The sequence below is a fragment of the Electrona antarctica genome (genome assembly GCF_951216825.1).
Source record: "Electrona antarctica genome assembly, chromosome: 5".
NCBI lineage: Eukaryota > Metazoa > Chordata > Actinopteri > Myctophiformes > Myctophidae > Electrona > Electrona antarctica.
The window spans coordinates 42,116,316-42,131,616 of NC_136810.1; the positions used below are offsets into that span (position 1 = coordinate 42,116,316).

The 15,301-nt window shown below is 42.3% G+C and overlaps 1 protein-coding gene across 1 annotated transcript in view; it reads right to left on the reverse strand.

Annotated features, from left to right (window-relative positions):
• Nucleotides 1-380: 380 nt before the first annotated feature.
• The window catches only part of insc (INSC spindle orientation adaptor protein), a 70,155-nt gene continuing 55,234 nt past the window's right edge, over nt 381-15,301 (reverse strand). The window contains exons 8-13 of the mRNA XM_079501034.1: nt 11,612-11,783; nt 8,955-9,133; nt 7,743-7,809; nt 6,284-6,439; nt 3,625-3,701; nt 381-674 (exon numbers count right to left, since the gene is read on the reverse strand). Of these exons, the coding sequence (XP_079357160.1) occupies nt 546-674; nt 3,625-3,701; nt 6,284-6,439; nt 7,743-7,809; nt 8,955-9,133; nt 11,612-11,783 (780 nt within the window). The 3' untranslated portion in view covers nt 381-545. The remainder of the gene's footprint in view (nt 675-3,624; nt 3,702-6,283; nt 6,440-7,742; nt 7,810-8,954; nt 9,134-11,611; nt 11,784-15,301) is intronic.

The following is a 15,301-nucleotide window of genomic DNA, read 5'->3' on the forward strand; positions in this document are numbered from 1 at the left end:
GGATTACACCGGTGTCACAGATTATACAGTACCAGTGTGAGTGTTTATGTGGATTATACGGTTGGCACAAACCTTAATCCGCATGTCCTAGCACCTAGTTAGCAACTAATGTCATTAAGTATATTTAATGCACAGTACACACCGGCTGTTATGCTCACGCACCTTTATATCTTATCTCAGGTACTGTGTAAATATGTTTTCTTTTTTTTGGACCTTGTCAAAAAATTACTCATCCTGAGTTGAACAGAAAAGGATGCAACACGGCAAAATATTGGAAATGTCAAGAGGGTTGAAAACTGTCAGGTTCCATGCACTGTATACAATATTAGCCAGCTGTGTAAATGTTTCTATTGCATTTTCCAATATCGTAAAGCAAAATTGAGATGCATTCTATGCATGAAAGGTTCTGTACAATAAAGTGTATTATTCATATTGTTGCTGTTATTCCTCGGGTTTGTTCAACACCGGCATTGGACGTGTGATGTCTTGGTGCACTTTGAGCTCAGCTCCATTAGTGTTCGCTGCATTCAGAAGGTCCAGGGCGATCATACGAAGCTCTCCTCCATGTTGGAGCACAGCAGAAAGGAGTCGACCAGCCGAGGTTTGATGAGCTGTTGGTGGTCGGCAGCATCTATGCTGTCTGGACACCCCGCTGCTAGCCGCCTCAGTGCAGCCTGGAGAGAATACACACACACACACACACACACACACACACGCACGCGCACACACATACAGACACACACACACACATATTAGGATCTGGCACTGGATACACATACAACGTAGTCCGGCAGCCGACAGGCTTCTTTTGTTTAAAGTGGGAAATTTGGTAGCCTAAAATATTGTAGGGTCACAAGAAACCCCTATAAAATAAATTGCTCAATACTGACAGCCGGTCAGCAAGTGGATTAATGAATGTATGTATATAGACAATATTTTAGGCCAATAAAAAAGACTATATACCAAATTTCCCACCCCACAAGCCCGGCTGCCGCACTACAACGAAAAGTGCATGCACAAATGCACCTGTACAAATTAACACTTTGAAGTCATATTGTGTAAAGTGGGGCGGCTGTGGCTCAGGAGGTAGAGCAGGTCGTCCAATGATCCATGGGTCGGCGGTTCGAATCCCAGCTCCTCCTGTCCACATGTCGAAGTGTCCTTGAGCAAGACACTGAACCTCACATTGCCTCCAGTGGTTGCCACCATTGGTGTGTGACGCTGGCGTCGACTGAATGAATCAATGTACGTAAGCGATTTGAGAAGGCGTGTAGTGCATAGAAAAGCGCTATAAAATGCAATCCATTATATTTCGGGGTGGGAGGGGGGGTGGATTGAGAGCGAAATGCTCTCTCTAGACTAATAATAATTTCAAAAATATTTCGCTGATTATTACATTAATGATGTCAGACAGCCCTCTGCATCCATCGAAGGCAAACATTCCACACATACTGTACAAATGCACTGCATATTAACCCTTGGCTAAAAAAGATAGAAGAATCATCGTTAATTTGAGTGAACTTGCAGGCGCTGCATTACTGTATAGTGAGAAAGGGAGGGCATGTCTTATTAGCACAGAGAGGCTGTTCAATAACGCACATACGGCAAGAATACAGAGACCCCCCCCACACACACACACACACACTCTGGTACTATATTATGAATATGATCAAGTCCTATCAATTATGATCGAAACGAGAGAATGATAAAACATGAGGAGGAATCATATTCATGACATGTACATATTTAAACACACAGGCCTGTGTGTTCTCATTATAATGGTTGGAGTTTGAAGATGCTGGGTTTGGTTTGATGTGTTCCCATGCTGCCCTGTGGACGTAATTAAGCTGACCAGTCATTTGGTGCACCACTGATGGATAGATAGGTTGTTCAGTGTGGTGCAGCCAGTGCTGATTTCGTCGACTAATACTGCGACGAAAACCTCGTCGACTACCTTTTTTCACTGACGAAAACTAAATGGAAACTAAAATGAAAACTAAGCAATGATGACTAAACTAAGACTAAATATATCGACAATTTTGTCGACAATTGAAAACTAGGCTAAAATGTTAGTAAGGGACCATGCAGTGGACAAGAGATCCAGTATAAGTCATATTACTCTTGGTTGCATGCTGAAAATAGCAGATCTACAAGCTTGTACTGTAGATCGGCTATTTTCAGCAAGTGTAAAATCAGTCATTACGACGGCATCAAGGCCCACCAAGATACATTTTAGTTGACTAAATCAACTGTAGATTTAGTTATGATATTTAGTCGACTAAAACTAAACTAACACTAAAGCATTCCAGGTGACTAAAATGTGACTAAAACTAAATTAAAACTATTCAAAAGACTATGACTAAAACTACAACACTGGTATGAGTATAGGGACAGTAAAGTAGTTATCCACTTTCAACCTGGTGTCTCTGTTAAGGGCACGTCATTTATTTATGATTTGTTTTTTTAAATGGTCAAACATTTTCAAAAGTCTTAATAGTGGAAAATAGCTACAGGCTCACAATTTGTCACATTGTAATGTGTTATGAGCATCTCGATCTGAGAACTCAAAAAGGAAAAACAGCGCCCTCTTTTTGTCAACAGTCTGTCTCGAGAGACTAGCTATGGGCTTTTAGGTTGGTTATTTTTTCCATGCGACACCATAGGCCTATAGGGCATAATTTGCCTCTGAGAGCGTTACATATTTCTAGGTTTCGGATGTTGAAATGCCACACATTGAATGAGGAAGACGGTGTGTGACATAATATGCTGTATATACAGAGATACACATTCTGTACACATGTAGACATGCAGACATTCAGTTCAGACACACATGTACTTGTGCACGCTCCAATACTCACACACACACACACACACAGTAAACACCCTGACACGCTTGCACAACACATAAACAACACTACAGAAAGATTTCATACACACAGTTCTACATAATGCACTTCTACATCTCTGTTACTACTTTGTACTTAAAGATGGAGTACCGTGGTTTTTTTCAACCCTAAAACATGATCATCAGGTATTATATAAGGAGGAATATGGTTTTCAAAAAAGTGTTTTTATGTGGACACGCCCACCAGTTAATTAAGTATGCCTGGTTTGCCTGATGGGTGGTGATCCACCTGAACTGAAGCCGCACCCACAGCTGTTGTTGTATGATAAAAAGGGGGAGGGGTTAGGGGAGGGGATGATAATGTGATGTCACAATATCACTGTTTTTTTCATTGGCACGTTTGACTGTCAAGGTTTCAGCCTCCAGGAAGAAACCCTAAATACAAAGGGAAGACATCATTGCACATAAAAACCTGACATGAAGTACTTACTGTACTGTCACCTCGTAAACAGATTGAATTTCCCTCTGGATTATAATACGCCTATCTATGTACAATACGCACGCACGCACGCACGCACGCGCACGCACACGCGCACGCGCACGCACACACACACACACACACACACACACACACACACACACACACACACACACACACACACACACACACACACACTACAGAAACATCCTCTCACACACACTTTTTGACACAGACACACAAGATTACAGGAACATCCTTAAGACACACACTCGTGTATGACTGTATGTACAGTACGTACCAGACATGCGACCAGGACAGAGTCGCTGTTATTCCTCTCAGCAGGAGAGCGACAGAGTTCAATAAGGCGAGGGACAGCTGTAGACGAGAAGGACAATCAACATTTCAAGCTTGATAAATGCTCACAGGTCTACACATAAAATGGTTCATAATGTTAATGTTATCTTAGATTGTGTAATACTTGTCTTTTGCTTTGTTAATTGTTATACTATGCTATTTGTATATTTTGTTCTCTGTGATGCTTGCTTTCTGATCTTGTTGTACAGCACTTTTGTTGACCTCTGGTCTTTGAAAATGTGCCCTAGAAATAAAGTTTGATTTGATTTGATCTCCACCCAGCTTGGCAGAGATACAGAATGTGGACAGGATGTTGCACATCCATTCTCTCTCATGCACCTGACCAGTACTAAATGATCACTAGCACTAACTTAAGAGTCCTTTTTCAGTTGCGAGTCTTTTATTGTGCATACATGCAGCAGCACATAAGACACATTTCGGCCAGGTTTTCTTTTCTTTTTTTTAAGCAAGACCAACGGCTTCTAATTCAGCATGCAACATTTCCAGGAAGACGAAGGCTGTAGTTTCAATAAACTGTAAGTTGATGTCATTGGTATAGGCATGTTTCTGGACTGTCCACAGCCCACCTCTGAGATACAGAGCGAGTAGACAGAAATTGTGCCATGATGAGCATTAAACCAATTGAAGATATGGTTGAAGTGAAGTGAAATGCTCCCGTAACTATAACCCAGTGTGTGTCTTGTTTTTATTTTATAGTCAGTGTGCCATGTCAACATTAATTTGAATGACACCACATTTTTATTTATTTAGATTGCCCACGAATATAACAGTTTACCTTCTTTTTAAATATTTTCTCTCACATTGTTATAATGATCATTAGATCATTAACAATAACCCACCTATATCTCCCAGACTCCCTCCCCAGTCAGAGTTCAGTTTTAAATGGGTTTTTTTTGTGGCTTTCGCCTTTATTTTATATTTTTTATAGAGGGACAGACAGTAGGCTGACAGGAAATGGGGAGAGAGATGGGGGGATGACATGCAGTAAAGGCCGTCGGGATCGGGAGTCGAACCTGCGGCACACTGCCAGGCTGGATTACCAGCCAAGGTGCCTGGACCACTGAGCCATGGCCCAGGCCCAGAGTTCAGTTTTAATGTAGATTGTAGAATTATGTGCAGGATGTAATTTACATGAATGTGAGGAACTTCATTTATTTGACTAAACTTTGTATTGTTTATTTTAAACTTCTCTCTCTCACACACTTCTGTGCCTGACCCTGTGATCACCCTTCTTTGTGGCAATGATTGCCTACCCCTGGCCTACAATACCTTTTAGCTGGATGGCTGTTTGAGCCACCCAGCCTACAGCAAAGAGATTCTAGAACAAGCGGCAAAACTCCCATTAAGTCCCACAGTAACAACCAGCACCCAGTGCCTCCGTCATATTGGAGTGATGACGCAACTTCTGGTTACTTTAAAAATAAACATTAAAAAGTCATGCTGTACAAAACAAAAACTTGTTTTTATCCTATTCTACTCTCATATACTGATTTACCCATTTATTTATCATATTTATGAATGGATCAAAGCAGAAAATACTATTCATTCAGAATGTCAGGGTGCATGTGTGCGCATGCATGTATGCACGTGTGCGTGCGACCGTGCATGTTTTTGTGCGTGTTTGAGGTGTTACATAGACAAAGCGTTGCTGCCATATTGGAGTGAGGCGGCAGCGCCATAGATATTTAAAAAACATAGATGCCTCACTGGCCGCTGCAGTACATTGGAGCAACGTGTCTCCAATGAAGGCAGGAAGTCAAGCGGACTGCGGAAGTGCTGAAGGCATTTGCTGAAGGCACGCTATCGCTGCCCAAGTGACGTCACTCATGGGACTCCTCTATGTAGCCTCGGAAACCCAGACGTTTTTTTTCCAGGGACACCTCCATGTCTCTCGTTGTCACTCAAGTGACTACGGCGCGTAGTGCGTCGCAGTAGTTTCATTATAGGCCTATATGATACGCACACAGAAGATTCCGTTCATGCTTCGCAAGGAATCTCGGAAAAATTGTGCCTTAAATTTTGACGTGCGCCCCAGAGCCGGAAGAGGCATCTACCTTTTTATGTCTATGGGCAGCATATAGTGGTGATTCCAAATATTTGAGGAGTTTCGCCTCTTGTTCTAGAATCTCTTTGCCTACAGTAGCTTTTAGCTGGATGGCTGTTTGAGACACCCCAGGCCTACAGTACGTACCTTTAAAGACTTTTAATATTTAAAGATGGTCAATCTCGGTTGGAGCCACTAGAGGCGAAATGGTACACAAAGCCTACAAATGGTCTCCTATAAGTAAAGTAGGCACGGTTTGCTTCTCCCCCGACCAGACTGCATGTGACAATCGTGTAGACAATCACATAACGTCAGTGTCCGAATGTAAATCGTTGCAGTTTGTTTATTAGCAGAGTTCAATCTAGTGGTATTCAGGCCACGTATTTAAAGACTTCCATGTAAGTTGTGTGAAGTCCCGCAAGATGGTCACATATTTCGTCAGGTCACCAATTTCACTGTTACACCGCCATGCTGAAGTGATCGAGTGTGAGTGAGCGAGTGGCCGAGATTTTGGGTATTGGAATTTGGCTTTGAGTACCTTTTAGCTGGATGGCTGTTTGAGCCACATCAGGGTCTCTGCTGAGGCGGGCCAGGGTGACGGCAGCTTTCTGTTGGACGCGCTCGCATGCAGCGCCCTCTGATGGACTGGAGGAGGAGGGCCTCTCTCCCAGTAGCAGGAGGAGTCTCTCTATGCCTGGAAGACAAAAGCTAGTGTTACAGCTTGAAGCTCAACATATAACATAACAGTAACAGTCACATAACAGTGGTGGATTTTCCACTACTGTATGTGAGCATATTGGAGTAAGAGAGAGTGTGGAGTATTCGGAAACAGGTTAATTTGTCACCGTCATTTATTTTTTATTTTTTTATATAGCTTTAGGGCTAAGTCTACCCACCAGATTAGGCAGGCACTGAAAACAAAAAAAACAAAACAAAAAAACTTGACCCAGAAAGTCCCCCCAGAAACGTCTTGATTGATTGATTGATTGATTGATTGATTGATTGATTGAAATGTGTATTTGAATAAAGCAATTTTAAAAACAATATTAAAAAAAAGTACAAAAGCATATTCAAAAGGAGTGAGAAGAAGCATGGCTTATTGCTCCCACCCCCTTTCAATCAATACTAAATATCATTCAATAATGATTGATGCTTTTGCATGTGATGTGACAGACAAGACAGTGCACTTTTCATTTCATTGTATTCCAAAGATGCCATTGCCTGGCCCTGTGTCTCAAATGGTCAAATCAATATTTGATTAAGGAATATAATATGCCTTTTGTATTTTTTTTATCAGCAAAATGCAGATTTTTATGTTAGACATTGAGGGAAATTAAGATTCTCAGATTAAAAATGCTGCATGCTTATCAACTAACCAGTTAATTGATCGATAAGGTTATCAAAACCTAAATAAATGAATTGATTGATAATTCCCATCCCTATGTGAGACATGACAGCCATCATCAGCACAGACCAAGAGGTAATCCAATAAGAACACACAAATCACACAGAAACAAAATAACAAAAGTGACAAATGAAGAAAAAGGCTGCAGCAATGAAAGAGAGTGGTATGATACGTTTGTGTCAATAAAAGGCAAGAGGAATTCAAGCAACTACTTTATACCATTTCACCACAGCAATGATTTTCAGTTAAAGCATCAACAGTTGTGTGCCTCAGATATGAGACGCTGCTGCCATCTTGTGACATGATGAAACATTGCATTGACATGCGCCAATTTTATTTTAGAGTCTTGCATTGTTTCTTGTGACATGATGAAACATTGCATTGACATGCGCCAATTTTATTTTAGAGTCTTGCATTGTTTCTTGTGACATGATGAAACATTGCATTGACATGTGCCAATTTTATTTTAGAGTCTTGCATTGTTTCATAATCCATGCAAGACTCTTCCTAGCATGCACATGCACGCACGCACGCACATCATAGTGTTATAGGCTACTATGATACTAGAATGAAATACAAAAAATATCAGTACCTTTTTCTTGAAGGACTTCTGGGGCTGACTGCTCCAAGACTGAGAGGTTTGCCAGAATTGTCACCACCTGATATTGAAAATGAATGACACAAGAAGGTATAATGGCACCACATGCAAAACAAATAAGATGTGACATAGCCTGAACCCTAAAACATACTTCATACATTTACCTTATGTGAAATGACTTAGCTAGGTTTATCCTGCATGTAAACATCCCAGGTTTTCATATGCATGCAGTTCAGCAATACCCTACCTACTCATACCTTCCTATACAGGATCTCCTCATTGGTCAACAAAAACACCTTGAAGACCCTAACAGGAGCCCTCGTACAATGTTTCTTCGACTGACGACTATGAATGCACCTCTTGGTACCACAGCACCTCAAAGGCCCTTAAACAAGGCTCCAGACTTCCCAAAACAAACTGGTCAGGCTACTACTCGGCCTCACTCCCCGAACCCACCTCACCCCTGCCCACTTTAACAGGCTGGAATGGCTTAGGGTTGACGTCAGAGTACAGCATCTTGCAATGGGTCTGGTATAGCCTGGCTAATAAGCCAGACTAATATCACACAACACTGTCGCGGTATATTAGTCTGGGCTGGCTCCACTTGGATTTCATTTCCTGGGGGGCGGGTTCAAACATTTTCTCTTCGACGCAATTGGTCAGAGCTACTGTCAGTCAAAGGTCTCAAGCATTGAACGTCACTGTACCAAAGCCCGCCCATATTGCATACCGTGTCCCGATTGGCCCGACCTGTTCTCGGTTGTAGGAAAGAGGCGTGCTACTGAGCCTCGCCAGACCCTAATCCGCTGGCAGGCAAAACATTTTTTGCCAACGGCTGATTCGGTCTGGTTTATTAACCAGGCTAGGTCTGGTCCACATGATTTGCTACACCACCAAGATACCCATGTACCTGTCCAAATACTTCCTTAATGTCAACGAAGTCCACAACTACAACACCAGAGGGAGTTCAACCAACCATGTGCAACCCAGATTTGGCACAAACAAGGGACTCAAAATTAACTTCACTCCTATTCCACCTAGAAAGGTCTCTACCTTTCTATGTCTATGGAGATACAGACGCCCAAGAGCTGAAGGAGGTGTCTACCTTTCTATGTCTATGGAGATATACAGACGCCTCAGAGCCAAAGGAGGCGTCTACCATTCTATGTCTATGGAGATACAGACGGTCATAGATGGTTCCTCTACCTGGTCTTTAGAGTAGGGCGTGTCAACTCTCTGGCGGTCCCTACAGGCCTGGAGTAAGATGTGTATGGCGTTGAGCTGCAAGAGGATCTCACAGGCCATGCTGTCGAAAAAGGTGATGTTAGCCAACGCTGCTGATGCTAGCAGGAACACTTCACCACAGGAGGCGGTCTCACACAACTCTGGATGGGGAAATAAACACAGAACCCCAAATCAATAAATCAATAAAACAAAAAATAAAATATATGTTTTTCTTTTTCAACTTTAGACTGCTATCATCCAATGTCAATGATATGTGAGACAACACATAGATAATACAAAAATGGATACAAAATGTATAGATGAGTTTACCCGAACTCTACATTTAGGGCGTGTTCGGAAATGCCGCACCGGAGCACACTCACCAATTAGTTTGCATTGCACAGTGCACTCAGTGCGCAATTTCCGAACGTGCCCTAAATTACTCGAGTGTCTTTGTCACTTACGGATAAGTATGGTACATATAATACTAGGTACGCACTACTTCCAATAAAAGTCTCCACATGCTCTGGCAATCATCGTATTGAGCAAAACATGGTCTTCACAGTGTTTCAAAACAAAAAACTCCAATTATAAGCAGTTAGCCTACTACTGTTAAGAGAAACCTTGGGCTTCCTTCATCTTACATCCCTGTTTGTTTACAGCACACATTACACATGAATTGTGAAATATAATTCAAAAGACATGTCCTTCACAAAGCCGCAGGTAGTTTAACACTAGCATAAAGATTATGGGCTACATCTTGCGCCACCCCTTAACCCTTATCCCTAAACTTATTTGCCATTTTTACTATTTAAAAAAACCTTTTAAAATAGTTCAAATAGCCAATCTACAAGCTCACAACATCTCGAGGTAGATAGTTGAACTATTTTATAATGTTTTTCAAAATAGTAAAAAATGGCAAATAAGTTTAGGGATAAGGGATAAGGGTGGCACAAGATGGAGCCCTATAGGCCTATATGCTATCGTATGTTCTCCAACCAGAAAGAGAATGTGACATCACTCCTACAAGATAGCAGATCGGCTCCTTTTGACAAGAACAACGCCGTTGTACGACAAAGTGTAAAGCCTTAGTCAGTGGTTCTCAAAGTGGGGTCCGGGGACCCCTAGGGGTCCTTGAGGGAGTTCCAGGGGGTCCAGGGGGGGTCCAGGGGGCCCAGCTAAATGATAGTTTGTAACCAAATGGACCCTTATGGGTCTGTAACTCAGAGAGTGTACACTCTCAGAGTTAAATTAACTTTTTACGATATACATTGGGGTCCCAGAGATAGAAATGCCATTAAATAGGGGACCGTAGCCTAATTCAGGTCAAACCGGTGGGTCCTTGAAATTAAAATGGTTGAGAATCACTACTAGAGCCGTAATAATCTCCTCTTATGGGTGTCCTTGGCATATCATTTCTAATGGGGGTCTGCAGGCTAATGAGTGTCAACATGAGGGTCCTTGACATGAAACGGTTTGAGAACCACTGGCCTAAGTCACGCTCGCCTAATGTATGTGTTGTGAGCTCAGCTTACAGTACGTCTGCCTGTAGATCTGCTTTTCTTGGCGCATGAGACACATGGGTCTTCACTTTCAGTACTAATGCTTCAATACAGTGTTGATTTTGACAGCACATGTTGTCATTTAGTTTTTGAGTAACATTCAATTTAGTTTAGTCATATTTTAGTCACCTGGAATGTTTTAGTGTTGGTCTAGCTTTAGTCGACTAAATGTCATGTGATTTTCGTCGACTAAACCTACAGTTGATTTTGTTGACTAAAATGCATTTTGGCGGGCCTTGATGCCGTCGTAATGCCTGATTTTACACTTGGTTGCGCTCTGAAAATAGCAGCGCAACCACGCGCTGCGATGCATTGTGAGCTTGTAGATCTGCTATTTTCAGAGCGCAGCCAAACATGAAATGACTTCTATTTTAGATCTCTTGTCACCTAGGCCCTCCACAACATTTTAGTCCAGTTTTTATTTGTTGACAAAATTGTCAATATATTTTGTCTTAGTTTTAGGCATCATAGCTTAGTTTTTATTTAGTTTCCATTTAGTTTTTGTCAGTGAAAAAAGGTAGTCGACGAACATTTGTCGTCATAGTTTTAGTCACTTCAATAGCCTGAGCTAACGTGTTAGGTTTCTGGTCTAGAGGGGTGGGTCGCGGCAGAGATTTGCGCACGCCCTGATTGGATCTCACCGATCTGTCCATCAAAATGTGACAGAATAGGATGTGCTTAAATTCATATTTAGAAAATGTTTCAGATGTAAAAAAAGATCTGAGATGATAGATGATGATGGTCATGGAAGGGGAAGCTTCTGAAAGCTTCATGGGCGTCTGTTGGGTCAGCTACATGTATCTTAAGTTGCCCAACACTGGTTTTAATTATTCCTTTTAGTTATTTAATTATTTATTTGATGTTTGGTTTTTTTCCAATAAGAATTGAGGCTTGAATACCTGCACGTATAGTGGAGTAAGCAATAGGTCTATTAAAGTTAATTAATAGGCCTATTAGCTATGATTCATTGTTAACTGCAGTGTTAAGCAATTTAAGCTGCATGTACGTAGCTGACCCAACACTGCTAAATTGTAGTTGTAATTGTCCAATAATGCTTCACAGTATTGGACCACTCACTGATGAGGGCGGTGACGATGTCATGCATGCTCTCCAGGAAGCTGGCCAGGTGATTGGTGGAGGTGTGGTGAGGGGAGGTGATCTGGGCCACCACTGCCGCCGCCTCCGCCCTCGCCGCCTCCGCACTCTTCTCATCCGTCAGGATGTCCGCCAGGCACAGAATCCCATCCACCTGCAACGCCAGGAAACACAGACGTCACATCATGTGGGTCATATCACTTTTAATTATGTTTTAAAACTGCCTTCCCTATTTTAGGGGATGTACAGATGCGCGAACAATTGTTTTTATTTTATTTAAAGATCATATATTTGTGGCCTAAAGCAGGCCCACCACCGCAGAGCAGAGTCTATGGAGATTTGAATCCACAGCAGTGCATCCGGCTAGCTTGACCAAGCCCCAAGCGTCTACATCAGAGGTTCATGTTTTGGGTCTGAGAGGCTAAATCTCATCAAATGGTTGTCTGTGGCTCCAATACTGAATACATAATAGACCTTGATATGAAAAAGGTTTAAAAGTTAGAACCACATGCGGGTCTACACAACTGGTCCGTGTTTGGGAGGGAAGCCGGGTGGGGACTGGAAGGATATTTTTCACTACATGTACTTTTTTCCAACAATAGCAAAATAGCTTATCTACAATACAAGCTTGTATTTCAACTATTTTTGGTATTCATCAAGTTTAAAGCGCGTAAGTGGTTAATAATGTTTAAAACCTGACTCCATCCATTGGAACACGTGTTCGACATTCAACACAATCTAGAACCAAAATTAGAACCAAAATCAACAAATTCACATTTCAATTGAATTGAATTGAGTGTACTTTGAGTGGGCACTGTGCCCATTCTGCCTGTATAGTTGACACAGTGTACTTTGAGTGGGCACTGTGCCCATTCTGCCTGTATAGTTGACACAGTGTACTTTGAGTGGGCACTGTGCCCATTCTGCCTGTAGTTGACACAGTGTACTTTGAGTGGGCACTGTGCCCATTCTGCCTGTATAGTTGACACAGTGTACTTTGAGTGGGCACTGTGCCCATTCTGCCTGTAGTTGACACAGTGTACTTTGAGTGGGCACTGTGCCCATTCTGCCTGTAGTTGACACAGTGTACTTTGAGTGGACACTGTGCCCATTCTGCCTGTAGTTGACACAGTGTACTTTGAGTGGGCACTGTGCCCATTCTGCCTGTAGTTGACACAGTGTACTTTGAGTGGGCACTGTGCCCTTTCCGCCTGGCAGTATACAACTGAATCTTATAGTTGACACAGTGTACTTTGAGTGGGCACTGTGCCCATTCCACCTGGCAGTATACAACTGCAGCATCACCACAATGAGATGCGGAGCTATTTTAAACCTAGCAGACAGATAGTAAAGTGTCCTGCTGGGGTCAACCCGGGTGACACTTTAGTGCAGTCTGCCCATAAAGCCACAGTAATTAAAACAGTAACACTCCCCCATTTAATATCCCCCCGACCGGGCCTGGTGGGAGTGGGACTGCACTGCTGAGAGGTGTCTTTAACAGCCACCCGACCGACCGGGCCTGTGAGTGCCGGGACTACACTGAGAGGTGTCTTTTCCTTAATCAGTGCATTTCTCTGGCACCCTCCCAAAGTGTGTGCATCATCATGCCTAATCACACTTAATGGAAGAGAATGTGTTGTATTGTTGGAAAGGTGTCGTGTTGCATCCTGATGATGCAAGTTTCCTATACGTGTTGCAGTTAATCTGCTTATGTGTCAAACTGCATACGTGAACAAAACAGAATGTTATTATATACACTTTAGTAATTGTGTCACAGCAGCCATGAGACACAAACATTACAAATATACAAGAATATTAAACAAGATCAACAACATAGAGTAAAGTTATTCTTCTTCTCTTATGGGGGTCCCTGGCATATCTTTTCAAATGGGGGTCCGTGGGCTAATGTCTGTCAATTTGAGGGTCCTTGACGTGAAAATGTTTGGGAAGCACTGATGTAGAGGGCCCTGGGTTTCAACAACAAAAATGCATCATAATCTACTAAATTTAATTATCGGACACTATCACTCACCAAAGCCCATGGCCTGGCTCTAGAGCAGGGCTTCTCAACGTTTTTGGCTGGGGACCCCCGGCGGTAATGCATGCTGATGTATTACAAATAATAATAATAATGATAAAATAAAAAGCCTGCTTGTATATCTGAGTGAGAACGGAGGGCCAATCTAATAAAAGGTGTTATAGGCGCTGAAAAGTGCTGCGAGAGCACATTTATAATTAGAAGTGAGTCAATCTGGAGGTTCCAATTAAATCTCAGCTTTGATTGGGTGTCACAGAAGTGACTGCGGCCTCCCTGTGCGTGTGTGCGTGCGTGCGTGTACGTGCGTGTGTTCGTGAGTGCATGTGTGTTAGAACAAGTAGATGGATTAATGAAAAGCAGTAGGACACTCAGTCCACATGGTGGCAGTGTTGTACAATCCTTCATAGCTGCTGAGCTGATATAGAACAGTGGTTTTCAACCCTTTTCATATCAGGTGGAACCTCCAGATTGACTCACCCATTATGTATTCATCTTTTGAGCCACGGAGAACCATTTGATGACATTAAGCCTCTCAGACCCAAAACTAAAGAATAGGTTGTCTTTGGATAAGTTTCTGTCCACATTTCCATGCTGTATTTATGTTGGTACCATTAGGAGAGACAACAGGGAAACGATCAAAATAACACATTTTCTAGATGTTTAACAATATGCAACTCTTGAGAGCGTCAAATGCAACCGTATAAGGGTCCATTTGGTTGCATTTTACACTCTCAAGAGTTAAACATCTATAAGGCTCCATTTGGTTAGCAACTCTGCATCATTTAGCTGGGGACCACCTGGAACCCCCTCAAGGACCACTGGTGGTCCCTGGACCACTGGGGACCACCTGGAACCCCCTCAAGGACCACTGGCTGAAAAATATACTGTTATACAATCACATTCTGCATCATAAGCAGTAGAGGTAAAAGTACTCAATTGTTTTACTTTAAAGTAAAAGTATCAATACTGCAATGTAGAAATACTCCGTTACTTGTAAGTAAAAGTCTGAAATTCTAAATGTAGGTTGAGTAAAAGTACAACATTATTGACATCAAAATGTACTTAAAGTACCAAAAGTAGAAAGTACTGACTGTGCAGAAGGTGCCATTTCAAGTTTTCAAAACGTATACAAATCTTTTGAAAATAGCACATCTACAAGTTCACGTATATATGTAGCAGAGTGTGGCTCAGAGCCTATAGGGTTGAAGACAGACAGACAGACAGACAGACAGACTGACAGACAGACAGACAGACAGACAGACAGACAGACAGACAGACAGACAGACAGACAGACAGAAAGCATGATGCATAGGTTTTGCATCCCTATTTTTTCCGAACCGACGTCAGCAGCAATGCCGCTGACGTGGAACAATCTACTCTTCACACGCACGCACGCACACACGCACGCACGCACGCACGCACGCACGCACGCACGCACGCACACACATACACACACACACACACACACACACACACACACACACACACACACAGCTTGTTTATCATAATTTAATTCATTTGTTCTTTGGTAATGTCTAACAGTGTCTTTTTTTCTTACATAAAAACACACACTGAGATAGTGTGTCCTGTGGGTGGCATTTTAAAGTGATAAGAGGCAAAGCATAATGAGTCTT